The 22372-nt window shown below is 47.9% G+C and overlaps 7 protein-coding genes across 7 annotated transcripts; 6 read left to right on the top strand and 1 right to left on the bottom strand.

Annotated features, from left to right (window-relative positions):
* Positions 1-276: 276 nt before the first annotated feature.
* On the top strand, positions 277-6148 carry FSUBG_7905 (uncharacterized protein; the record flags this gene model as incomplete). The annotated part of the gene is made up of 10 exons (XM_036686258.1): positions 277-622; positions 682-712; positions 763-857; positions 911-992; positions 1042-1557; positions 1623-2456; positions 2805-3396; positions 3471-3981; positions 4043-4374; positions 4556-6148. The coding sequence occupies 10 exons, from the start codon at positions 277-279 to the stop codon at positions 6146-6148; spliced, it is 4932 nt and encodes a 1643-aa protein (XP_036536583.1).
* Positions 6149-6321: 173 nt separating this feature from the next.
* On the bottom strand, positions 6322-7047 carry FSUBG_7906 (novobiocin biosynthesis novR; the record flags this gene model as incomplete). The annotated part of the gene is made up of 4 exons (XM_036686259.1): positions 6322-6605; positions 6660-6734; positions 6793-6807; positions 6861-7047. The coding sequence occupies 4 exons, from the start codon at positions 7045-7047 to the stop codon at positions 6322-6324; spliced, it is 561 nt and encodes a 186-aa protein (XP_036536584.1).
* Positions 7048-8025: 978 nt separating this feature from the next.
* FSUBG_7907 (ToxD-like protein) lies at positions 8026-9174 on the top strand (the record flags this gene model as incomplete). The annotated part of the gene is made up of 1 exon (XM_036686260.1): positions 8026-9174. The coding sequence occupies one exon, from the start codon at positions 8026-8028 to the stop codon at positions 9172-9174; it is 1149 nt and encodes a 382-aa protein (XP_036536585.1).
* Positions 9175-9627: 453 nt separating this feature from the next.
* Positions 9628-10367, top strand: FSUBG_7908 (uncharacterized protein; the record flags this gene model as incomplete). Its single annotated transcript, XM_036686261.1, has 2 exons — positions 9628-9757; positions 9817-10367. 2 exons carry the CDS (start codon positions 9628-9630, stop codon positions 10365-10367), a joined length of 681 nt encoding a protein of 226 aa, XP_036536586.1.
* A 3123-nt stretch (positions 10368-13490) lies between these two features.
* Positions 13491-15117, top strand: FSUBG_7909 (uncharacterized protein; the record flags this gene model as incomplete). The annotated part of the gene is made up of 5 exons (XM_036686262.1): positions 13491-13631; positions 13680-13941; positions 13997-14188; positions 14245-14636; positions 14683-15117. The coding sequence occupies 5 exons, from the start codon at positions 13491-13493 to the stop codon at positions 15115-15117; spliced, it is 1422 nt and encodes a 473-aa protein (XP_036536587.1).
* Positions 15118-15758: 641 nt separating this feature from the next.
* On the top strand, positions 15759-16842 carry FSUBG_7910 (glycerol dehydrogenase; the record flags this gene model as incomplete). The annotated part of the gene is made up of 2 exons (XM_036686264.1): positions 15759-15929; positions 15982-16842. The coding sequence occupies 2 exons, from the start codon at positions 15759-15761 to the stop codon at positions 16840-16842; spliced, it is 1032 nt and encodes a 343-aa protein (XP_036536588.1).
* A 1661-nt stretch (positions 16843-18503) lies between these two features.
* FSUBG_7911 (uncharacterized protein) lies at positions 18504-21131 on the top strand (the record flags this gene model as incomplete). The annotated part of the gene is made up of 2 exons (XM_036686265.1): positions 18504-21062; positions 21117-21131. The coding sequence occupies 2 exons, from the start codon at positions 18504-18506 to the stop codon at positions 21129-21131; spliced, it is 2574 nt and encodes an 857-aa protein (XP_036536589.1).
* Positions 21132-22372: the final 1241 nt, after the last annotated feature.

Genomic DNA, 22372 nt, shown 5'->3' on the forward strand with positions numbered 1-22372 from the left:
CCGAATGGTGCTAGACCATGCATATACGCGCTGTAGCACAGCGGGTCATCCCCACCAGAAAGGTCTAGGCCACGCACTATTGATACACTATTGATGCATCTCCAGGGATTACCATCACGGGCATCCCACTTCGGTCCATAGCGGAACGAACATGCGTAAACATCTCGGAATCTTTTACTCGCTCTACAACGAAGTTCATTCCCTGGTCTTCTCCAGAACTTGCAACTTCAATCGCACTCAAGTTCACTATTCACCACCGATAGATCATTGCTAATCATGGGCTACGTTCTTCTCGCCCCATACAATGACTCCATGCACTTGGGTCAAGGATTCAATTCCTTTCTGCAGCGGCCCTGCATAGATGGGGCTGTGAAGCTCACTCAAGCCGACCTTCAGACCCAAGCTGCACGCGCAGGAGGTCCTTCGAATGTCTCGCAGGTTGTCTCATACAGTTCACGTTTCGTCGAGAAGATCTCAGATGTTGTCAGGAGCATGAATATCAGTGCAGCTTCATCCATCAAATTAGGAACTATCGAGGTCTCTGGAAACTCCCTCAGTATCGACGAGGCAAAATTTGCAGGCAGTGATATGAACGCTGTAATCTCCGTCAAAGTTATCAATCGTAAGGCTTGTTATATCTCCGAGTGAGGTGCCTTTGGCAGGTAGCTAACTTTCCCACAGAGATTACAACCGCTGTTCAAAACCCTACTTTGTCAGTAACTTCTAGGATTGTCAATAGGCTTCTGCTAACCAAAATACCAGCCTGCCGTTGGAGAAGTCCAAGAATCCGTCGGACCCGCCTCAAAAGATGACGAGTGAAAGATTCTTCAAAATCTATGGCGATAGCTATATATCAGGTATCTCAAGACAAATCTATTTTGTTCGAGCATGTTAATAACGAGCAATATAGGTTTCATGGAAGGCGGTGATCTACATGGAATCGTGTCTATGAAAGTCCTTGACGCTTCTAAGAAGAGCAACGTTGAGACAGCGTGAGCCTCATGCAGGAGTATGCATGGTGTCCGTACTAACATGAAATAGGCTGAAAGGTGCCATGAATGGATCTGCTGGGGAGTTCACGCTTAGCGAAGGAACCGCCACCTCTACGATCGAAGCAGCAGTCCAAGAGACAGAATCCACGATAACCGTTAACTGGTCTGGAGGAGGCCAAATCAAGAGTGACGACGCCGAATGGACTCTTGACTCCCTAATTCGTGCTGCCTCCGCTTTCCCGGGCCGTGTTGCAGCCTGTCCCCAGAAAACATACGCAATTTTGACCCCCTACAATCGCAATCGCAGCTTTGTCAAGTGGGCAGAGGAGAACAACATCACGGTGCCTGACTTTTCTCCCGTTCAACAGTATACGCATGATCTACTTGACAGTTTCATGGAGTTTAAGAGTAACCTGGGTCGCATACAGGCTGTGATCGCTAACCCTTTGGCATATGGGCCAAGTCGTTTCAATAACCCTGTCAACATTAACATCGAAGCACTCGTGACTGAGCGTCAGGCAATCAAGAAAGAGATGGCTAAGATTGTCGGCATCATTGACAAACTGTTAGTTACGCCCTATCCTACTACGTTTACTGACCAGGTCGCACGACTAACATCTTTTCCTGCAGAAACAGCAACCCGTCGGAGCTTATCACTGAAGAGGTGCAATCTCCTGAAGTATGGGCTTTTAGACTCCCAGTTCTTATAGAATCCACAGTTGTGGACACTGGACTTTCTGCATCACAAACAGCTCGCATTGTCAATGGGTTCTGTGATAACGATCCAACGCAAGACACGATTGAGCCTCCTGCCATGGGTGACCTTGAAAATGAGATGAAAGACAGCGTCAAGAACGTGCAGGACAAGGTACAGGAAAAGGAAAAGGAGATAAAAAAGGAGGCACCAGCCGCCGACATATGCTCAGACAGCATCAAGGAACATCTCATCGAGCAGGAACTAGCCTTTGTGGATGACGAAGACAACAAGAGGAAATACTCGCAATACCGCTTTGATCGCTCGGTAGGCAAGCCAACTGGAGGTTTTTTCGTCGATGCTATAGTTCTTGAGAAGGCAATGTTCCCTGTCTCATGGCCGGAAAGCATTGAGATACGTCTACGGGTGTGGGGCAATGGCAAAGTGAAGCTGGTGCGGACGATGTACCAGCAAACACATCAGACACATGGCACAAATAGCGGAGAGACACAGACTAGCATGATCTTGGATCTAGAGGAGGGGGAAGTTGTCAATCTCGTAAAGCTGGGCAAGGGGAATGCTCATGGAGGTATGACTGGTGTCGGATTTGTTGAACTGCAGACTTCGAAGAGTAGGAAGGCAAGTGTTGGCTCCGAAGAGCTTTGTGATGAGGTGATTGAATGTGCGCCATATGACGGCTGCACGGGGCTCAAAGGTTTCTGGGGTGGCAAGGGGGATCTCATTGATAGACTGGGTCCGATTTGGGGCAAGTAGAATATCCGAGATATGTAGCTGTAGTGTAAAGCGTGACGTGGAGCCTTGATCCATCTGAACAACAATATTGAGTCTAGTCTACAAGAGCATTAGCCAGAATGTACATAACATCAAACTGAATTACCTCGGCCAAACCGCTCAATCCTGAACAAGGTGCATAAGCTTTGGGTCTAGACCCTTTTTCAGCCGTGACACGAAGTCGCCGGCTCTTGAACAAGTTAGTGCAGGTCAGCCGCACTGAGCGTTTGCGGTTAGCTAGACTGACTTGTCAGATACGGGCCAGTCCTCCACTAATGCGGGTCCGAATCCTTGTTGGCTTTTGCGACTATTGATTTTATGCTCAGACAGGACATTTATCTTACGAGCTGGGCAGGCCTGGGCTCGCTGGAGCACCCGTTACTCTCAAAGTCCTTCGGCTCTCTTGACGAGACATCGATCTCGTGTCAATATACACACGCCACCATGGAATGGATTGTTGAGAATTTCCAGGTCCCTGTACCTCTCGGGGACTGCTCAATCCACGTCCTTATCAAGAACCGAAAGTCCGTAGAATATGCCTTCATTATGGATGGCGGCGTTGACTCTGGCGAATATTCTGCTTCTGAAGCTATACTCCTGGCGCTAGGTTACGTGAATAAATATCTTGGGACCCATTACAGCATTACAAAGAATATCCAGTTCAACTTGTGGGTGGTGACTCATTGGGATGCCGATCATTTTCGTGGCATGATGGAACTGATTGGGGAATTCACCGAAAAACCAAAGAAGCAGAAAAAGACAACGAAAACGAAAAAGAAAAATAAGGGAGGGATTGAAGAGGAAAAGGAGGAGGTGGTGGTGGCCCTCCCAAAGCCAACGGCGCGGATGGCTGAAATCTTTGTCAAGGATCCAAAGTTGTATTGTGGGCGGTTGGAAGAGCCGTTCACTTCGCAAGTCGTAAGTGATATATATACCACCAGGCGTTGAAGTACAATATCGAATTCCGGCTGATTAGAAATTCTACGAAACAGACCAAACTCGGCTTTAAGTTGACAGGGGGCGCGTCAGCACTCGGGCTTGATATGCTCTCAGGGGTCAAGATCTTTAATACCGATGGAAAGCTTGAACCGTCTGTGCTGGATAAAAGACGTCCACGTTTCTGCATCATAGGTGCAGATGGCTCCGGCATTTCAGTACCAAAATTTCAGCAGGGTGTCAACAGAAATCAGTCGTCGATCCTAGCTGTGCTATTCTGGCCTGAGAATGACGGACAATGCTGCTTCTACGCTGGTGGAGACGGTTTCCCAGAACTGGAAAGAAAGGTAATCAACGAGTTCCTCAAGAAAAGCTCTATTGTCAAGTTAGGCAATGGACTTGATCTGATGAAGCTTGATCATCACGGTTCTTCGCAAGAGAATATCTATGGCGGTGACCTTCGGGACGTAAAGTCAGCGCAAGCTATGAAGCTGGCCAACATGCCAGTCGGGATTTTTAAGGCCAAAAACTTCCTGGTTACACCAGGGAATCTACATGGACATCCAAGTGAGTCAAGGACCATACTGTTTTCACACATTTTGGAATTAATTCTGATGATTAAACACAGCCTATGACGTCGTCTGGTGCCTTGTTAATCTTCTCCGCTCAGCGACTGGGGTGGCGGAGGATGGGAGACCAAACGGTAGAGTTTGGACCACGCGGTCTCCGTATTGGGCGACCAAGAAGGCTCTAACAACTAAAGACCTCAGTGCGTACCACAACAAGGATTTGCAAGAGATCCACGAGAAAGACCTCCAGGCGTATAATGATTATGCAAAGAAGGAGTTGGACATCGGGATGCTTCTAGCCGCTGAAGCTCAACTTAGTCAGAAACATTTGGATCGAGCGAATGCCCTCAAAACTTGGAAGAAAAAGATACTTCAGCAAGCTGCTATCTTAGTAGGTTTTCGAACATGCCTCGTGGATCATTGACATAGTCATGACACTGTCCCCAGCTTTTTCAGTATACTAAGAACGGTGCTTGTACAGGATAATAACAACCCGACCAACTACCAGGTGGACAAGAAAGTGGCGGCTGAACTGCAGGAGATGGTAAGTGCTGATGCCTCAGAGAGGTTAGGGTGCTGACGTTATTTCCCTTGAGTTGGACAATATCGAGAGGACCATGCCATCATCTGATGAAGAGGAAGACCCCAAATCCATTAATGCCATTCAAGAAGAAAAGAAACCCAAAAGGAAAAAAGACAGTGGTAAAGAAGAAGAAGAAATCACGACAAGCACACAGATCGACTACACCGATACAATACACGATGATGTTATGAACATCCGTTTTGGAGCACATGAGATGTGGAGTCACATCTGCAACCAGGGTGTTGTGCCTGCACACATTGATCCATTCTTTATCGTCCACTTCCGTTGGGTCAACGCAGTTTTCGAGCAAGTCGAGTACCTGGGCAGGGATGGCAGTCCCAAAGTCTACGAGCCTGAGCCTAGCGTCCCGCTTCGCCAATCGCTGAGACAGCTGGCCAAGAAAAAGGCTCAAGAGCAGAAGAGTACAGGTCCTCCCCTTACAGAATCCAAAGCTTACAAGATGGAAGAGGAATTGTTGGTGATTCCTCTCACGAAGCAGGATGGCTTGTTTTACGTGGATGAAGAAAGCAGCTCCTTCCATGACAGTAACAACCAGGAAAAAGGTCCGGGCAGTGGTATCAACCTTTCGATGTCTGACATTTCTGTTCCAATGGGCGAATATAAAATTCAGGCATTGGAGGACTATAAAGTATTCACTAATATTAGCGAAAGCAGTGGTCAAGCTATAGACAAAATGAAGGGTATAAGCTCGAAGGGCTCCTATCCCCTGCAGTTGGGAAACTCTACCTTCAAAACCGACTTCTGGACGGTGGCTTCTTTTGCTACCGGCACAGACAAAATGCTTCCATCTGATGGGAATACTATGACAAACATCGGTTCAACTTTCAAGACGGAGGCGCAATTTGAGAAATCGGCTGCAACGGAATCTACCTTCATAAGAGGATTGAAAGCCTTCCCTGGTTCTGGGCTTCAATTTGAGGAGGACGAAGACGAAGACGAAGAAGCCGAAAGTTCCATGGAAGAGGAAGTGGATGAAGACTATGTTTCCGATGCTTCTTGGGAAGATGAGGATGGCGAGGTTGACAAAGTCCTCAAAGAACTGGAAACCCTTCAAAAGGATTATAAAGGAGCCTTTGAAAAGAGCAAGTCCCCTCGTACTAAGGGGAAGCGACAACAAAGAACACTGGATAGGATGGCAAATGGAGTCTCTAGGATGAAAGAAATCAGAAAAGAAGCAGAGAAGAAAGTAGCAGCCATTGATCCTGCAATGTTCTTTGGAGACGTCGACGAAACCTCTCAAGCGATGATGGAGAAGCTTCTTGTGATGGCTATTACTTACATACCGCCTACTGAAGAGAAGAACCAGGGCAGTGGCGAAGAGGATGAAGGGAATTCGGGGGAGGAACAGACAACTAAAATGACGAAGAACCGAAAAGAGAAAGCTAAGATGAAGATTGAAGAGGAGAAAAAGGATGATGTGGAAGACGATTCAAATTTAGGGAAGAGGCAATGGAAAAGTGGGAAAGGCAAGGAAACTGATAATTCTAAGACTAGTAAAGGCAAGAAAACTAATAAGTCTAAGAGTGGGAACGCCAATGACAGGAAGAAGATTCATGTCTAAGTTGTTAGCTAGATGTGTTATTTGCAGTTGAGGCTCGTGGCTGGGAGCTTAAAGCAGCAGACAGAACTTAGATTCATGGAACAGATACGTAGTGTCTGAGCAATGCCGCCCATAGCTTATACCTCTTCTTACCCTGAACACAAACGTACAGTAATGCTAACTTATCTTAATCCCTATAGCTTATGCTCACCCTTACATAGATATTCCTCGTACTCTAGGTCCGGCTGGCCCTCCCAGTACAATGTCTCTGGATCACTTGAGTTTTCAAAAGTATATTTTGCACTTGCATCAGAAATAAGAACCTTTGGGATACCATTAGCTGCTGCAACAGCCTCAGCAAGTAACTGGCATTGACTGGCTCGCTCCATAAGGGTCATAAGAAAGCAGGCCTCATCGACTGTTGTGCCAGTCTTAAGGAGACCATGATTTTGAAGGATCAAAGTCTTGCCCTTAGTTCCTACATTATAGTTAGTACCAACCTGAGTAAAGAATAGAGAACCTCCAGACATACCTAAAGCAGCACCGATCGGAACGCCTTGGTAGTCAACAAGGATCATATCGCTGGCTCTCAACATGCCAAAATGCACTGCCAAGGGCTTCTATGGTTCATCGACACCTGCTCTTACTGTACCCATGCATCAAACCTTGGCACTTACTGTCTAGAATGTGTGTGTATTCTCAGGGTCTCGAACGGAAATATGGCCAGCCATACCGTCTGTGTAACCTAATCTTGCGAACACACGAAAAGCAAGCGCCATCTGCTCCAGCTGCCATTGCCTTTTCAAAGCGAAGGTGGGGTGTTTGGGGATACCGGGGAGACAGGCGCCTTGTGAAATCGATTGTAAGGGCGTCTTTTTAACCTCTTGAGGTTGTTCGTTAACTTGCGCCGAAGGAGGCATGATGAATGATATGAGCAGCAACGGTAGTCAATGATGTGGTTCTGTACTTTCAAGAAAGGGAAGAACCTTCGGGTATTTGCTGAAATATCGAGATGTTCAGGGCTACATGGCAGCCTGTTTATACCATGTTCTTGTTCGACCCTTGTATATTCATATCTTTGCAATTGCTGTCTGTGTAGCTAGATGTGTTATTTGCAGTTGAGGCTCGTGGCTGAGAGCTTAAATCAGCGGACAGAACTTAGACTACGGCTTGTTAAAACTATATGGTCAGAATATGACGGGGCACAATCGGCCACATCAGGGAAGCATTGGTTTAGAATTTCGACCCAGATAGTGTTAGATTTGCCTTTGTATGCCCGGCATACATTATCAACGCGAAATAACAGCAAAAGGTGTACCACTCAGGTTCATTCCACGTTTTTAGAAATATTATTCCTTAGATTTGCTATGTAACAGAGGAGGAGAAAGCGTTACTGTTGTTAGAAATACTTAAGTATATTTCTATAAAGATAGCTAACTAAACTCTTATTGTATCCATTCTAGATGTCAATATATGTCGGATCTGTTATCTATGCTAATAGTCACAAGCGCAGAAGGACATTAAGAATTAACGGCCTTGTGATGAGCCGATGATAATGGTTATGTAAACACTCCGACGTTTAGATAACCAGATCACAGAGTGCATTATTAATTCAACGTCGCATATCGTAATTCAAGGCCTTTCTCGCTTCACTTCGAGGCGCTATCGAGACTACTTTCGGTTAGATGTTTTGTCACGCATAACGTTATTGCCAAGCTAATGCGAACGGAATTTCCGGTTGTCAACGTTTATGGTCTCACCTTCATGGGGAGCAAAATGATTGGTTGAGGTTGACCCATCAAGCAACGTTATGCAAGAGTATTTAACGACGATTCAAGAACGCAAGCTTTTTGGTGTATTAACTTCACTTACACGCTTTCCTGAAAGCGGCTACCAATATGTCTCGTTCAAACAAAGCTATCTATATGCTTGCACATGGCAAACATGAAATTCGCGCTATCGAAGAGCCATATCTCCCGCAAAAGGCACAGTCTTTCGTAGAAGTGCAATACTCAGCCATCAACCCAGCTGATACTCGCCACTCATACATGAACATGTCAGAGTACGTCGCTGGCTACGAATACACCGGCACCGTTCGACAAGTTGGGCCCGAATCTCCCTTCAAAATCGGCCAAGAAATCTTTGGGCAATCGCTGCCGTATGACCACCGACCTAATTACCTCGGTGCGCATCAGAGCTTCCTCTTAGCGGAACCTCTCATGGCCTTTGAGAGGCCTGCGCATCTTGATCCTATCACCGCTGTAACGCTTGTCGTTGGCAGTGCAACTACCTTTGATGCTCTGTTCAATGTGGCAGGGTATGGCTTCCCGCTCGCTGGCATCTCTGGCGACGATCCGAAGAACGAGCCGATTCTTATCTGGGGCGGTGCGGGCGCTGTTGGTCAGGCTGCTATTCAGATTGCCAAGGCAGCTGGTTTCGGTCCCATTATCACGACTGCTTCACCCCATAACCATGAAGCCTTGAAGAGGCTTGGGGCCGATGAAGTCTTTGACTATCGAAGTACTACAGTCGTGAAGGATATACGTGCATATCTGGAAAGGTCGGGCAAGTCACTGAAGACTGTTTTCGACACAGTTTGCGCTGGTCTCGGTGTTTTCGAAGGTCTTTCGCCCGAAGAAGAAAAGGCGCTGGAGGATAAATACAATCAAAGCTCACCAGGTCTTTCCCGCCAGTGCTGTGATCCCAACATACCGTCAGAAGAACTACGTCTAGTATCAACTCTTCTTGTAAAGAAGGATCTGACGTGGAAGTTCACTTTGAGTGTCAGGGTTGTAGAGCAAGTCGACTTTGCAGTTGAAGCTCAAGATCGAAGCGATGAAGAGAGGAAGAAAGAGGAGAATAGGGTTATCGAGTGGCAGAAGCGCATCGAACAGGGTATTCATTGGCTGGCTGAGAACCATGAACAGTACTGGGAGGCGCCGAGGTTTAGGATCTTGAAGGGAGTGGAGGAGGGGATTCAAGGTATTCGTGATGTTTGGAATGGCAAAGTGAGTCGCGAGAAGCTAGTCATTGATCACAGAGTTTGAGAAGTATATCGATTCTAGGAGACGAGCTGAACAAAAATGGCATGGCCTTCTTATTTGTGATTGCCATCAATCTCTGATTTCTCCCAATCTATTTGGTCCTGCGTTTCCTTTTCTCGTCGCGCGCCTCACACCCCGCCGCCTTCGTCAATCATTCGTGCGCCACGATGCATTCATTTGGCCGGCACATTCAATCAACTTCCAGCAGGGTAGACCTAAGCCACTCGGTCAAAATAACACATTGCCTTTTCCCTCTTTCAGTCAGAATAGACTGTGCTTTTCCCGTGGCCAATGCTAACTCTCAATAAACAAGCCATTGAACATATAGTTTCATCTATGATGCGATCATCCTGATTCTCACAGGTATATAATTAGACTACTGCGCTACAGTAGAGGACTAAACAGCCCCCTCCGGCTCAGATCCATCCAAATCTTCAATTCTCAAATCGACCTACCATGCACTCTAGTAGGCTCTTTCTTTTAGCTATTAGCCTTATGGCCGACGCAGCCTTTGCTATTCCTTGCCATGCAAAGACTACGACTACAGGTGAGTTTGAATCCTCTGGACAGATGGCGGCTGCTAACGGTTAGCCTTAGTTAGAGCTACTGCGAGGATAACATCCGTTCTGACTAGCATGGTTACAGTGACTGCAACACCGAACGTGGAGGACACAACCACTGTCGCAGATTCTGAGACAACAGAGGATGCTTCCAGTACCACTGAAGTGTCTGTTACTACAACCCCGGGGGCTTCTGGCAGCACTGTCGCAGCTTCCGAGACAACGGAGGAGGGCTCTAGCACCACTGAAGAATCTGATGCAACGACTTCGGAGGCCTCCAGCACCACTGAATTGTCTGTTATAACAACCCCGGGAGCTTCTAGCACTACTGAAGTATCTGATGCAACGACCTCTGAGGCTATCAGCACCACTGAAGTGTCTGATGCAGCGACTTCGGAGGCTTCCAGCACTACTGAAGTGTCTGACGAAACGACCTCGGGGGCTTCCAACACCACTGTCAGAGCTTCCGAGACAACAGAGGAGGGTTCTAGCACCACTGAAGTATCTGCTATAACAACCCCGGGAGCTTCTAGCACTACAGAAGGATCTGATGCAACGACCTCTGAGGCTATCAGCACCACTGAAGTGTCTGATGCAGCGACTTCGGAGGCTTCTAGTACCCCTACTACTACTTAAGAAGCGGCACCGGTGACATCAGCCTCAACACCTACCGAGTTTGAGACAATCACTACTACACCAGCCGCGAACCCAACCCACTCCCTCCTCGCCAACGGCGGAAATCTAAACAACCAATAGCCCTAATTAAATATCGAGCTTACATACTACCTCGTTTTCGACCTAGCATGACGACCCTAGTCGAGTACTACGATCCCAGCAACACCGGCTCCAACAAAACATTCGAGTAGTTGAAGTGTCAGATTGAGTGGCACTCTTTTATGTAGTGTTCTCATGTAGATTTGTGAAGAAGGCGATGGCGAATTGCTGGCTTGTACTACCCCCGCATTGAATGATGTTCATAACCAACCTACACCGATGTGAATGGAGGTGATGCTGGAGAGAAAACTCAGTTCTGGTATATTGGAAGTGGCAGCCCTGCTGGTGTCACTCCTTTCTCAATAAATGCGCCCAACGTGTAATAGGCTTCTGTATCTTTAATAGACTTCTTACTGTAAGATTAACATACTCATTTCATAATGGAAATGCGGATTCTCTGGCTTCAGATAAACAGGCCATACCGTTTGTGGATCAATCTACAGATTTATCGATTTACATCTTATGATATCGCAGTGAGAGGAATATGTCAGTCCTCATTCATCTAGCACACAGGGGAAGAGACCTCAGGGGCCTTTTGAGTTGATCTAACTATCGACAAGAACAGAAATTTAGTTCAGGGCACCGTCCCGATAGATACATGTTTCCATCTACTTAATATAAAGTACCGACAGCACCTTGATGGAGGGCGTATACCATTGGGCGATCAATCGCTTTGTCTTAGCTCATACAGATTTATCTCGAGCTCTGGGATGTAACTGAACGAGTGTTTTCATGCCATAATGATACAAAGGTCGAGCAAGCCAAGGAGGATGTCTTCGAGATGTTTATGAGACCCATAAAGCGGTTAGGGAAATATGGCCGATTGCGCAGATTTCCTTCATGACCGGACATGTTTCGGCATCAGATTATTCTACAGAAACAATCCAAAAATAGGATTCTACCCGCTATCCCCTGATACTGGCTTCTTCAGTCGTGGAGCTCCATCGCCACTCTTCGGGAACCAAACCCGCGCTTTAACGGAATCAAACCGTTATCTAATATCAGCATCGTTAGACACATATCAAATCGAATCTTGGTAAGATGCCCGATTCTCGGGGCGACATCCAGCTGTCTGACGTTGAGTGGAGAAATACGACGGATACTTACCCGACTGGCAACCATGAAGCCCCTGGCATCTCCATATAACTACCTATATCTTGATGCAATCGTCCGCCCCCGTTACTTTCTGAACCAACCACTCAAATTGGCCTCAGCGTCCTAGGCGGCAAAGTTCTTACCCCGTACAGTGCTCGCCTCACTTTTCACAGCGCATCTCGAGCCGAAGGAACATGGGTAGCTTTGAGGAACGTGCTCTTATCATGAATCGGCGGGCCCGAGGCCCATGATATACTCCCCATTCGCTGTCAGACATGCATACCCACTGAGGGTATTCTTGCCATTTTGTTGCTGGCCATGGATTATTTGAGTTCATGTATTCATGTTGTCAGCGTGTTTATGCAAGCGCTACCCTCCATGAACGGGGATAAGATAGATAGTCGATCAGCGGGTGTCGGGAATGCCGAAAGCTTATGCGGCTGATGACGACATGATCATCGAGAGATAAGCCTGTTACCCCAGAGCCAAACCATGGCAGCTGAAATGCAGACATCTCGTATTACGATCAGGAAGCTGACGATGTTTCACATCGGGTTAATTCCGCACAGCTTTACATTACTATCACGATGTCCATCGTGTCATTACTTGCGTGACTCTCTTTACGGTAGCAATAAGCGTTCAACCTATGATATTTCACTAACACATAGGTCCTGAAGGGATGTAGCATGTTGAACGAAAGGAGAACCTAGCAATAGAACATCCCCAGACCATGTCCAGTTGCCCACTGTAGGATATCCTTATGTAATTTATAACCCGGTTCTCACAACTAAAGTCCGTTATGGGCCCCGGCATCAGCCCCCGAGCTCTTCCGAACAGAGTTATCGATTTGCAAACTCGACATCTCCCAACCCCGCCAAGATCCACAGAAATCTCGAAGCATGCAGCCGAGCCTTCCAGAAGCATTCTTGAAGCATATTCCCCCGAGGAATAAACTCGGGATTGTCAGGCACAAAAATGACAAATGCCTCACACTGCAACTTCGTAAACGTGGCAAATATGCCTCATTTTTGTTTCTCGATGGCAGCGACACAACTTTTTATCAGAGGACCGCCACGGCACCGGAGCCCGGCGCTAGCGTGATCGGCCCTCAACGCCGTGATACCGAACCCAGGCTGATCGACATAAACCAAGGGGGCTGTAACGTACAAGTGGATCACCCAGTTATGAACTTTTGACTCTTGGTCAGCGTTTTTCTCCGAGACGCCGTAATCTTCGCGTATTGGACGGTTTCGCGAGTAATGAACGACGGGATGATTATGGATTAATGACACTTTGACCCGAGGACTTCGGCTAGACTTGCAAATATCTCAAAGTGGATAAATGATCTTGTCAGAGAGTTTGGGAATAGAGTTTAGGCTTTATCGTTATCGGCGTTATTTTATCTGTTTACATGGTGTTTGATAGATGATCTTCCAGGGAATAATGAGAGTAGTGATAACATATCTCCAGTATTATTGCGAATAACTATCTTCAAGGTAAGACATGAGATACAGTAATCTATTCCAAACAGAAGGATTATATCACGCAAAAGTTAATTGGTCAACAAGTCTCACCGACGACCTATCTCGTCCCCAGGGCCCCGTTGAACCCACCAGGACCCTCGCCAGGCATGGAAACGCCGGATGATAGTGACATGGAGTCATAGTGGAGCAGGGCGAGATACACGATCAAGTTATAATCCGGGGTAATTCAGTTTCTTGTAGTCATAGAAAGGGTCGGATTTATAAGGACATGACGCTCCCGGCTCCATCTTCCCCAGATTCTGCATCCCGTTCCAGACCTTTGCCTTTCTCCATACGTTTCTCACGTTGACTTTACCAAAGGCACCGTTATTATCTGAAGAAAACGTTTCGTTAAAAGATACTCATCATGGCGAAGAAGGAAGAACTCCCTCGCGATATCGAGGGTGTCGATGATCTTCAACGCTCTCCCTCGAGAAGTACCCAGGAGGGAACGACAATCGACGCCATCTTTGGTGAAGTTTCAGAAGACGGTCCTAACTACCGCAACGTACGAATCCCGGTCCGTTTTCCTTCACAACTACTAATTAGTACCCAGGTCGGATGGATTGCCACCGTCGCACTTATGACTAAAACACAAATCGGCCTTGGAGTCTTATCAATCCCGCAGACCTTCGACGCTCTTGGCCTCATCCCCGGAATCATATGTCTGATCGTCGTGTCAGCCATAACAACATGGTCAGACTACATGATCGGCGTGTTCAAGCGACGACATCCGCAGGTTTACGGCATCGACGACGCAGGGCAGTTGATGTTTGGGCGGATTGGTCGTGAAGTCCTCGCGACTGTCTTTATGCTATGTAAGCATCATTCCTCAGTGATTAAGGGAGGCTGGGGGGTGCTGATGACTCGCAGACTGGATCTTCGTTGCTGGCTCAGCGATGCTCGGTATCTCAATCGGTCTCAACTCGGTCTCTACACACACAGCCTGCACAGCTGTGTTCGTTGCCGTGGCAGCTATTCTGGGCTTCTTCTTTGCTAGTATCCGCACCCTCGGCAAGATTGGCTGGCTAGCGTGGATCGGACTCGTCTGCATCATGACTGCCAGTAAGTTCAAGCCCCCTTCATCTCACGAGGTCAAGTTTGGTAACACGAGAAATTAGTCTTTTGTGTCACTGTCGCTGTGGGCGTGCAGGACAGACCTGCGGCTGCTCCGAAGGGAGGACATTGGGAGTCTGACTGGAAGCTCTTCAACAACCCTAGCTTCGTTGACGGTATCACGGCTGTGTCATCGCATATCTTTGCGTTCTCAGGTACACCGGCCTTCTTCCAGATCGCTGCTGAGATGCGCGAACCGAAGCACTACACCCGCTCGCTATTGACCTGTCAATCGATCGTGACGGTCACGTACATCACCATTGGAATCGTAGTCTACTACTACTGCGGTTCATATGTTACGTCCCCTGCTCTCGGTTCAGCTGGCATTCTCATGAAGAAAGTCTGCTATGGATTTGCCTTGCCTGGTCTTATCGTGACTGCCATGCTTATGACTCACGTGAGTGTCTCCTCATCTTCCAAGTGATCTATACTAACCTGCCAAGATCCCCGCCAAGTACATGTTCATCCGCTTATTGCGCGGCACAAAGCATCTCAACTCCAACGGCATCGTGCATTGGGGTATCTGGTTAGCCTGTACAGGAAGCGTGACGATCATCGCGTATATCATCGCCAGTGCCATTCCTGTTTTCGGCGGCTTGGTGTCTCTCATCGGAGCTCTCCTCGGCACGCTGATGTGCTTCCAGCCATATGGCTGCTTCTGGCTTTTCGACAACTGGCACAAGGGCAAGACTGAAAAGTCACTCAAGTGGTGTCTTATGGTTTGCTGGAGTGTCTTTGTCATCGTGGCTGGAACCTTTATGATGGTTGCGGGTACCTACGGCTCGATTGTTGGTATCAACAACTCGATGAAGGCTAATGGGGGTTCGAGCCCGTGGTCTTGTGCTGATAACTCCAACTCTGGCTCGGTTGGTCACTAAATGGTTTGAGTGTTGTGGCTTTGACGTCGGGCCGAAGATAGTGGTTGACATGCACTCGAGACTGGCCTCTTGAGTGACTTCAAACATGAAGCGATGGTGTTGTTTTGGGCGAGAGGCTTATGTCGGAGTTGTGATTTGCGGTGCGGGCACATTACTGGATGACCTGTCGTAACATAAGATGAATTTGGAACGATCATTATAAAGTGTAAAACACTGTAAAGTATCACATAACAATAGAATACCCATTTCTTTTTCTTCTATCACTTTTTCATGTAAATGATCATGACTATCAGTGGCGCGTTGGAGATGAGGTATGTCCAGGAGAGTAACAACGCCAACCTCACCACCAAACTTAACTTAACCAATGGATTAAATATGTTTATGATGATTTATCATGATAGCGCCTTGAATGAGTCACATGATGCCATCACCAAACCTTGTCCCCCCAGCCTCGTTATCATCGTCATCCGCTTATGTAATGACATCATTGAACCCCTGCAGTTTCGTGCTCACTCCACTAACCAACCGGATGCTCGGCCTGCGGCAAAAAAAAACAAGTGACTGATAATTCTCCTCATCGCGAGTCATCATCTTTTTCACCTACCAACCCTCACTCATCGCTCATTCTCGCAAGAAACAAAATGAGCTTCGTAAGGGCGTTTTCGTTCCTCACGGTCGTGAGCGTCGTCACGTATGCCATTCTCTCAGTGGCCACGTCACTGAGTGGCGGACCCCCCGCTGTGCAGACCGGGAACGAAACCCACCCGATTCCGTCGTTTGGACTGGGGACTTGGTTGGCTAACAAGGGAGATGTGAGTTTCGAATACGAGGTTCACGAAGATTGCAGTGCTAATGGGAGTCTAGGTCGCGCATGCGGTGGAATATGCCTTGAAGGCGGGTTATCGTCACCTCGACGCTGCCGCTATCTACCGAAATGAGGAGGAGGTTGGGCAGGGCATCAGGGCATCCGGCGTGTCGCGCGATAAGATTTGGGTCACGAGTAAGCTTTGGAACACGGATCATCGACCTGATCTCGTGCGCAAAGCCATTGAAAAGTCTATCGCCAATCTGGGCGTCGAGTACCTGGATCTGTACCTCATTCACTGGCCCGTCGCTTGGGTTCCCGATACCAAGGACCTCGACAATGACATCTCCATCGTGGATACCTGGAAGGCTATGGAGGAGCTCGTCCGCGATGGATTAACGCGCAACATTGGCATTTCCAACTTTGCGCCAAAGGACATCAAGGCCATTCTCAAAATCGCCACCATCCGCCCTTACGCGCACGAATTCGAAACGCATCCCTATCTACAACAACAATCCTTTGTGGATTTTCACACCAGCGAAAACATCAAGGTCATCGCATACTCACCACTCGCCAACACAAATCCAACTTACAACCCCGATATCCCGAGCATTCTTCACGATGAGTTCTGGACAAAGCTCGCAGGCAGCAAGAACGCGACAGTGGCACAGACGGTGTTGGCGTGGGGGCAGCAGCGGGGTACTGTTGTTATTCCCAAGAGTACGCATGAGAAGTACATTGATGAGAACTTTGGATCGCAGGATATTACATTCACTGAGGGGGAGTTGAAGGAGGTGGCGAAGAAGGATAAGAGATATAGATTTTTGAATCCTGGGAAGGATTGGGGCGTTGATCTATTTGAGGGTCTTGATGGAGGGTCGAAGAAGGAGGAGGAGGATGATAGAAATGAGGACTTGTAATCTGATCGGACTAATAGACGGAGGATATTTTTAGACGTTATTATAATCAATAAGATATGTACCAACCCCTCGGATATACGGATACTGGGCTCGTGAACAGAGCGTCTATATTTCGGCAACACTATCACGATTTTGTAGACATGCGCAGGGCACAAGTGAGTTCAAAACAAGTAATCAATCAATTTAAGGATCTGAATCTTTAGTTAGAAGCACACTGTAGCAGAGATTTCGATATCGCCGAACGAGTCCCAAACTTATTTGACCTGCATTTATGATGTTCCGTACTGTCAATCTTCGGAGTTGTTTCGCAAGCTGATGACATTACTGGTCGAGAACATTTAGGGGAAAACAAACAATCCACAATATTGCCCGTTTTCAATACTCCCCAGAATAATATCCTCAATTAGAATAACTTCACAGACCAGATTCTGCAGACAGATCCCCCGTCTTCGGGAGTTGACCGTCGTCTATAGGGTAACCACCAAAGCCCATAGCAATCCAATTTCCTAGAGTTTCACAGCCACAGTGAATACAACCCTGGCAGTTCAACCGAGCGCAGCGCAAAAGCTTCTACGTAACAACCAACTCTATCCCAGATCAAATAATTCGTCAAAACACTTCTTGTCTAAATCTGTTAAAAAGAAAAAATTGTCGAGAGTTTAGTAAGGAAATTGGTATTTCCTGCACGACCGCACCATTCAGGGTCCAACCCTGCGCCACCTCGATCAACACGCTCAATACACTTAAATCTCGCCTCGTGGCATTTCCAAGACATGATCTCCCAAGCCCAACTCGTGTCATTGCGGCTTGGCTCGGTCCACTTCCCCCTGCGAGGCTAGAGTCGCAGCCGAAGTTTGCGCCCTGACGAGAGAACAGACATGAATGGCTGTGTTTACGCAGCGGGCGAACGAGTTTATTCTAGACCGGATGATTGATAAAATTTGGCTGCGCTGCCGTTGTGCCGTGGCTTATCGGCTCTTGGACCCTCCTGTCGAATTTTGTCTCAGTTCATAGTCATCTCGCTGACCGGCAGTTTTCATGTACGCTCAGACCTCAACTGAACCACGGGAAAAAGTAAATCTCCTTACATCCGTTTTCCCTCGTTAGATACAACGTCAGTCTTCAATCTCGATACTCTCATGACGGATAAGTATACGGCGATCATAGTCTAACAGATCAAATCCCCAACTGGGATAAAAAAGCCACCCTTATATCCATCCTCTTGTTTCAACGGTCGTGATCACCATGACCCCCGAAACAAAAGACGCTCCTCCTATTCGCCAGCATGTGGAAACATCTCCATTGAAAAGTCTCCGAGGCCCAGACTAATCATCCCGCGTGCACCCCAACTCCACATGGTTGACAGGAGAATTGCCCAATATGGCAAAGCGTACGGCAAGGGTGTTAAATAGCGATCGCCGGATATAATTGTGACCGCTTTTCAACTCCCGCCCGCTTCACGAGGTGACATCGTCAAGGAGATGGTTCGACAGTTACGTGGTACTGTATTCCTCCTTTAAAATGCTCTTCCTCTGCTCGTCGTTTGGTTCTTGTCTTCTCTAGTTTTCTGCACTCTTTTTTAACCCAGTCACTCTCTTTTCACTCACTTATTCGGAAGCGTTTCACGCTCCAGTCACTCATTTACATTTGTTTATTAAAAGATGCATTTTTCTAGTTTGATTCCCGCTTTGGGGGGTCTTGTGGCTGTTGCCACTGCCTCGCCTCACGGTCTCGGCCTCGGTGTTGGTCTCGGTGTTGATGTTTCGATTGGAAATGGTGCTTCATCCGCCGCTGATACCACCTCCAAGGGTCTTGACCTAGCTCCTACCACGTCTACCGCTAGCCAGAAGGGCGGTCTTCCTTCTACTTGCAACTTGGCCAACAGCTGGGAGAACCACGTTCTCTTCGACGGTATCGCTGCTCCTGCTTCTGGTGCTGCTGCCGCAATCAAGCTTGGTCTTAACCTTCCCAATGCTCAGATCGAGGGTGAGGCTACTCTCGAGCTTGTGGAGGGTTTCCTGACAGAGCCTCGTGTGCGTATTGGTCTTGGTGCTATCAAGGCTTACGTCGAGCTTGACATTTCTGCTTCCGCTGCTGTTCACGAGTCCATTGAACTTTTCGCTTCTGCTGCTCTTCAGCTTGAGGTCCCTGGTCTTCTTGAGGCTGAGGCCGGTGCTGCTCTGGCTCTTGACCTTGTTGTTGGTGTTGATGCTGCTATTGACCTGTCCGCTGGTGTTTACCTTGCCTTCGGTGAGGAGGCTTTCGTTGAGGTTTCTCTTCTCACCAAGGAGATTGTTGACGTCTCCCTGGAGGGTCTTGTTGCCAAGGCTCTTCCCATTGGCGTTGCTGCCGAGGTCGACCTCTCTGCTGAGGTTTCTCTCACTCTTGGCCTCCGTCTCCGAACTGAGATCGATCTTTCGGCCGAGCTTGACATTCCTGTTCTCGACATCGAGGCTGGTGCCAAGGTTGCTGTTTGGGTCAGCCTTTTCGAGTACACTGCTGTTCTCATCGCCACCGACAACTGCGCCGTCTCCGTCGATGAGCTCATTGCTCTCACTCTTGGTCTCGCTGTCGAGCTCAACGTTGAGGTTGGCGACATTCTCGACATCAGCCTTGCTCCTACCTTGACCATCACCCTTGCTACTGCGGCTCAGGCCAAGGTTTGCCAGCCTAACCGCGGTACTCCCGGTGGCTTCATTGAGCAGCAAGGCAACCCTACTTCCACTCACACTGAGGTCGCCACTCTTTCCACAGTCCCTGCTGGTGGCTCTGACTCTACTACGGACTCTGGTCTTCCTGATGCCACCGGTTCTGCTGATGCTTCTGGCTCCGCTGATGCTACCGGTTCTGCCACTGCTGATTCTTCTGACGTTTACCCCGTCCCTGGTGCCTCTGGCTCTGAAACTTCCCCTGCTGGTTCTGAGACCACTGGCTCTGGATCTGTTGCTTCCGCCGGAGCTGAGACTACTGGTGCTGGATCAGGTGCCTCTGGCTCGGAGACCCATCCTGCTGGTGCCGAAACCACCGGTTCTGGCTCTGGCTCTGGCGCTTCTTCTGGCTCTGAGACTTACCCTGCCGGCGCTGAGACTACTGGCTCCGGCTCTGGTGCTTACCCCGTCCCTGGCTCCAGTTCTGAATCTGGTGCCTCTGCTGGTGTTGAGACTACTGGATCTGGATCAGGTGCTTATCCCGTCACCGGTGCCTCTGGCTCCGGATCATCTGCTCCTGCTGGCGCTAAGACTACTGGCTCCGGCTCCGGCGCTTACCCCATTCCTGGTTCCGGTTCTAGCTCCGGTGCTTCCGCCGGTGCCGAGACTACTGGATCTGGTTCTGGTGCCTACCCCGGTGGCCCTGGCTCCTCTTCCGCTCTCGCCAAGCCCCAGACCACCGGCGATGTCACCAGCACCGTCACCTCCACCCACGTCTACACCATAACCAGCTGCGCTGCCTCCGTCATCAACTGCCCTGCCCGCTACACCCAGAAGATCGTCACCTCCACCATCATCAAGAGCACCTACGTCTGCCCGGCTACCGAGACCGGTGCTGTCCCCGCGACCACCACTGCTCACTCCACCAAGGTCCACGTTCCCGTCACCACCCTCACTGACACTCTCACCACGATCGTGCCTTGCAAGACCCGAACTACCAAGACCTTCCACCCTCCTACTACTCCCCCTCCTGCTCCTACCGTCACCATCGTCGACACCACCACCTACTGCCCCGAGGAGGGAAAGACTGCTCATCCTTCCAAGGCCCAGTCTACTTTCCAGGTCGTCACCACTACTTCTCCCGGCACCAAGGCTTATGAGGTCCCTAGCCACGCTGCTCCTACTACCGAGGGTGAGGAGAAGCCTACTGCTGAGGTCCCTGTCCCTGGAAAGCCCACTGGCAAGTCTCCCGTTCCTGAGAAGCCTACCGCCGGATACCTCACCCCCGAGAAGCCCACTGGTGGCAAGCCCGTGGCCCCTCCCGCTCACAGCATGCCTTACCCTCCCAGCAACGGAACCGTCTCCACCCACGTTCCCGTCTACCCAGCTCCTGTTCCTACCACCGCCGTTCCCGTGGTTCCCGCCCCCGGCACTACCACTGGCTACGCGCCTCCTCCCGCTGTCTCTCAGCCCGGATCTGTTCCTCCTACAGTCTCTCAGCCTGGCTCTGTTCCTCCCGCTGCAGAGACTCCCGTCTCTACCACTCCTGTTCCCGTCAGTGGTGCCAGCGTGGTTCGCAGTGGCTTCATGCTGGTTCTCCCAGCTGCCCTTGCTTTCTTCATGTAGATGATAAACGGTTAAGATTACAGGATCTATGTACAACACTTAGGCGACAAGACTTGGATTAGCAATAGTTCATGGTTTCTTTAATTTTTAATATTTTTATGTCATTTAATTAGAGTCTCTCCAAGTGACTATTGCCTTTTCACCATGTATTTACCATGTGTCTAATGTTCTTGCGTAAAGTCTTTCACTGCTTATATATTCGGGTCTGGTTGGACTAATCCAGTTCGGGTCATCCCGCTAAGTTGTATGACTTGAAATGAAGTCTCGAGTTGCTGCTAGCTTCTTAACGGCTGCCCACAGACTGTTGGACGATGCTGGCTGGGTCGGTTGGAGCGGAAGACTAAACTTAAGAGGGTATAGACTGTTTCCAACTCTCAGACATTTTAATCAGAAATAGCTAACCGACAGGTAATTGATTGGCCGGCTCGTCTGGGCAGCTCTACCTAAGCCTCTAGTCTACGGAGGTTGGGCCGAAAAGTCTTTGCCTGATTGGCAATAACCCCTGCAAACCCTGACAGGGGTTTGCTGCTAAATTTATTAGTAATCTTCCCTAAGCAATTTTCTTACTATTTCTTTCCTTCTTAATACTAAAAAATGCTAACTAATAATATTACTACTTAGGCTTTAATAGTAATACTAAAAGTGCCTACTAGAGGAGAGAAAACCTTTTAAGAGATTAAGTTAATAATAGGAATTTCTAGGCATATAGTTAACTTAATATATACTAAGGCAATTAAGAAAGGCTTTAAGCCTAATAAGCGGCCTCTATAGATTATTAACTCTTTAGTTAAAGATAGTTAGCGCTTAGGGTGGCCTTTAAAGTATATAGAGAAAAATTAAGACCTAATTATTGCTAAGGTTAGTAAAGATTAATTTAGCAAGGAAAAGACTACTACTAATATTATTAGTAAGCTTAGCTTTTAGGGAATTAAGATCTTTAAGTTAATAGTAAAGAAGATCTTTAAAGCTATAAGATATAAGAAAATAAAGCTAATTAAGAAGCCTAAATTAACTATAGTAATAAGGAAGGAGAGACTTAACTAGTATATTGCTTACTGTAATTAGACCTTAGAAGATTAAAAGGTAGTAATTTAGTTTAATAAGACTTTTATTATTTTTCTTTACTACTAAGGTAATTATTATATTTAAAGGAAATCTAATAAGCACTTTATATATAGCTATATTTATAAGCGTTAAAAAGGTAGTACTAAATTTATATTTTAAGGCAGTTTTACTTATAATAAAAAAGGTCCTTT

Source organism: Fusarium subglutinans (assembly GCF_013396075.1).
Source record: "Fusarium subglutinans strain NRRL 66333 chromosome Unknown NRRL66333_c0000103, whole genome shotgun sequence".
NCBI classification, from domain to species: Eukaryota; Fungi; Ascomycota; class Sordariomycetes; order Hypocreales; family Nectriaceae; genus Fusarium; species Fusarium subglutinans.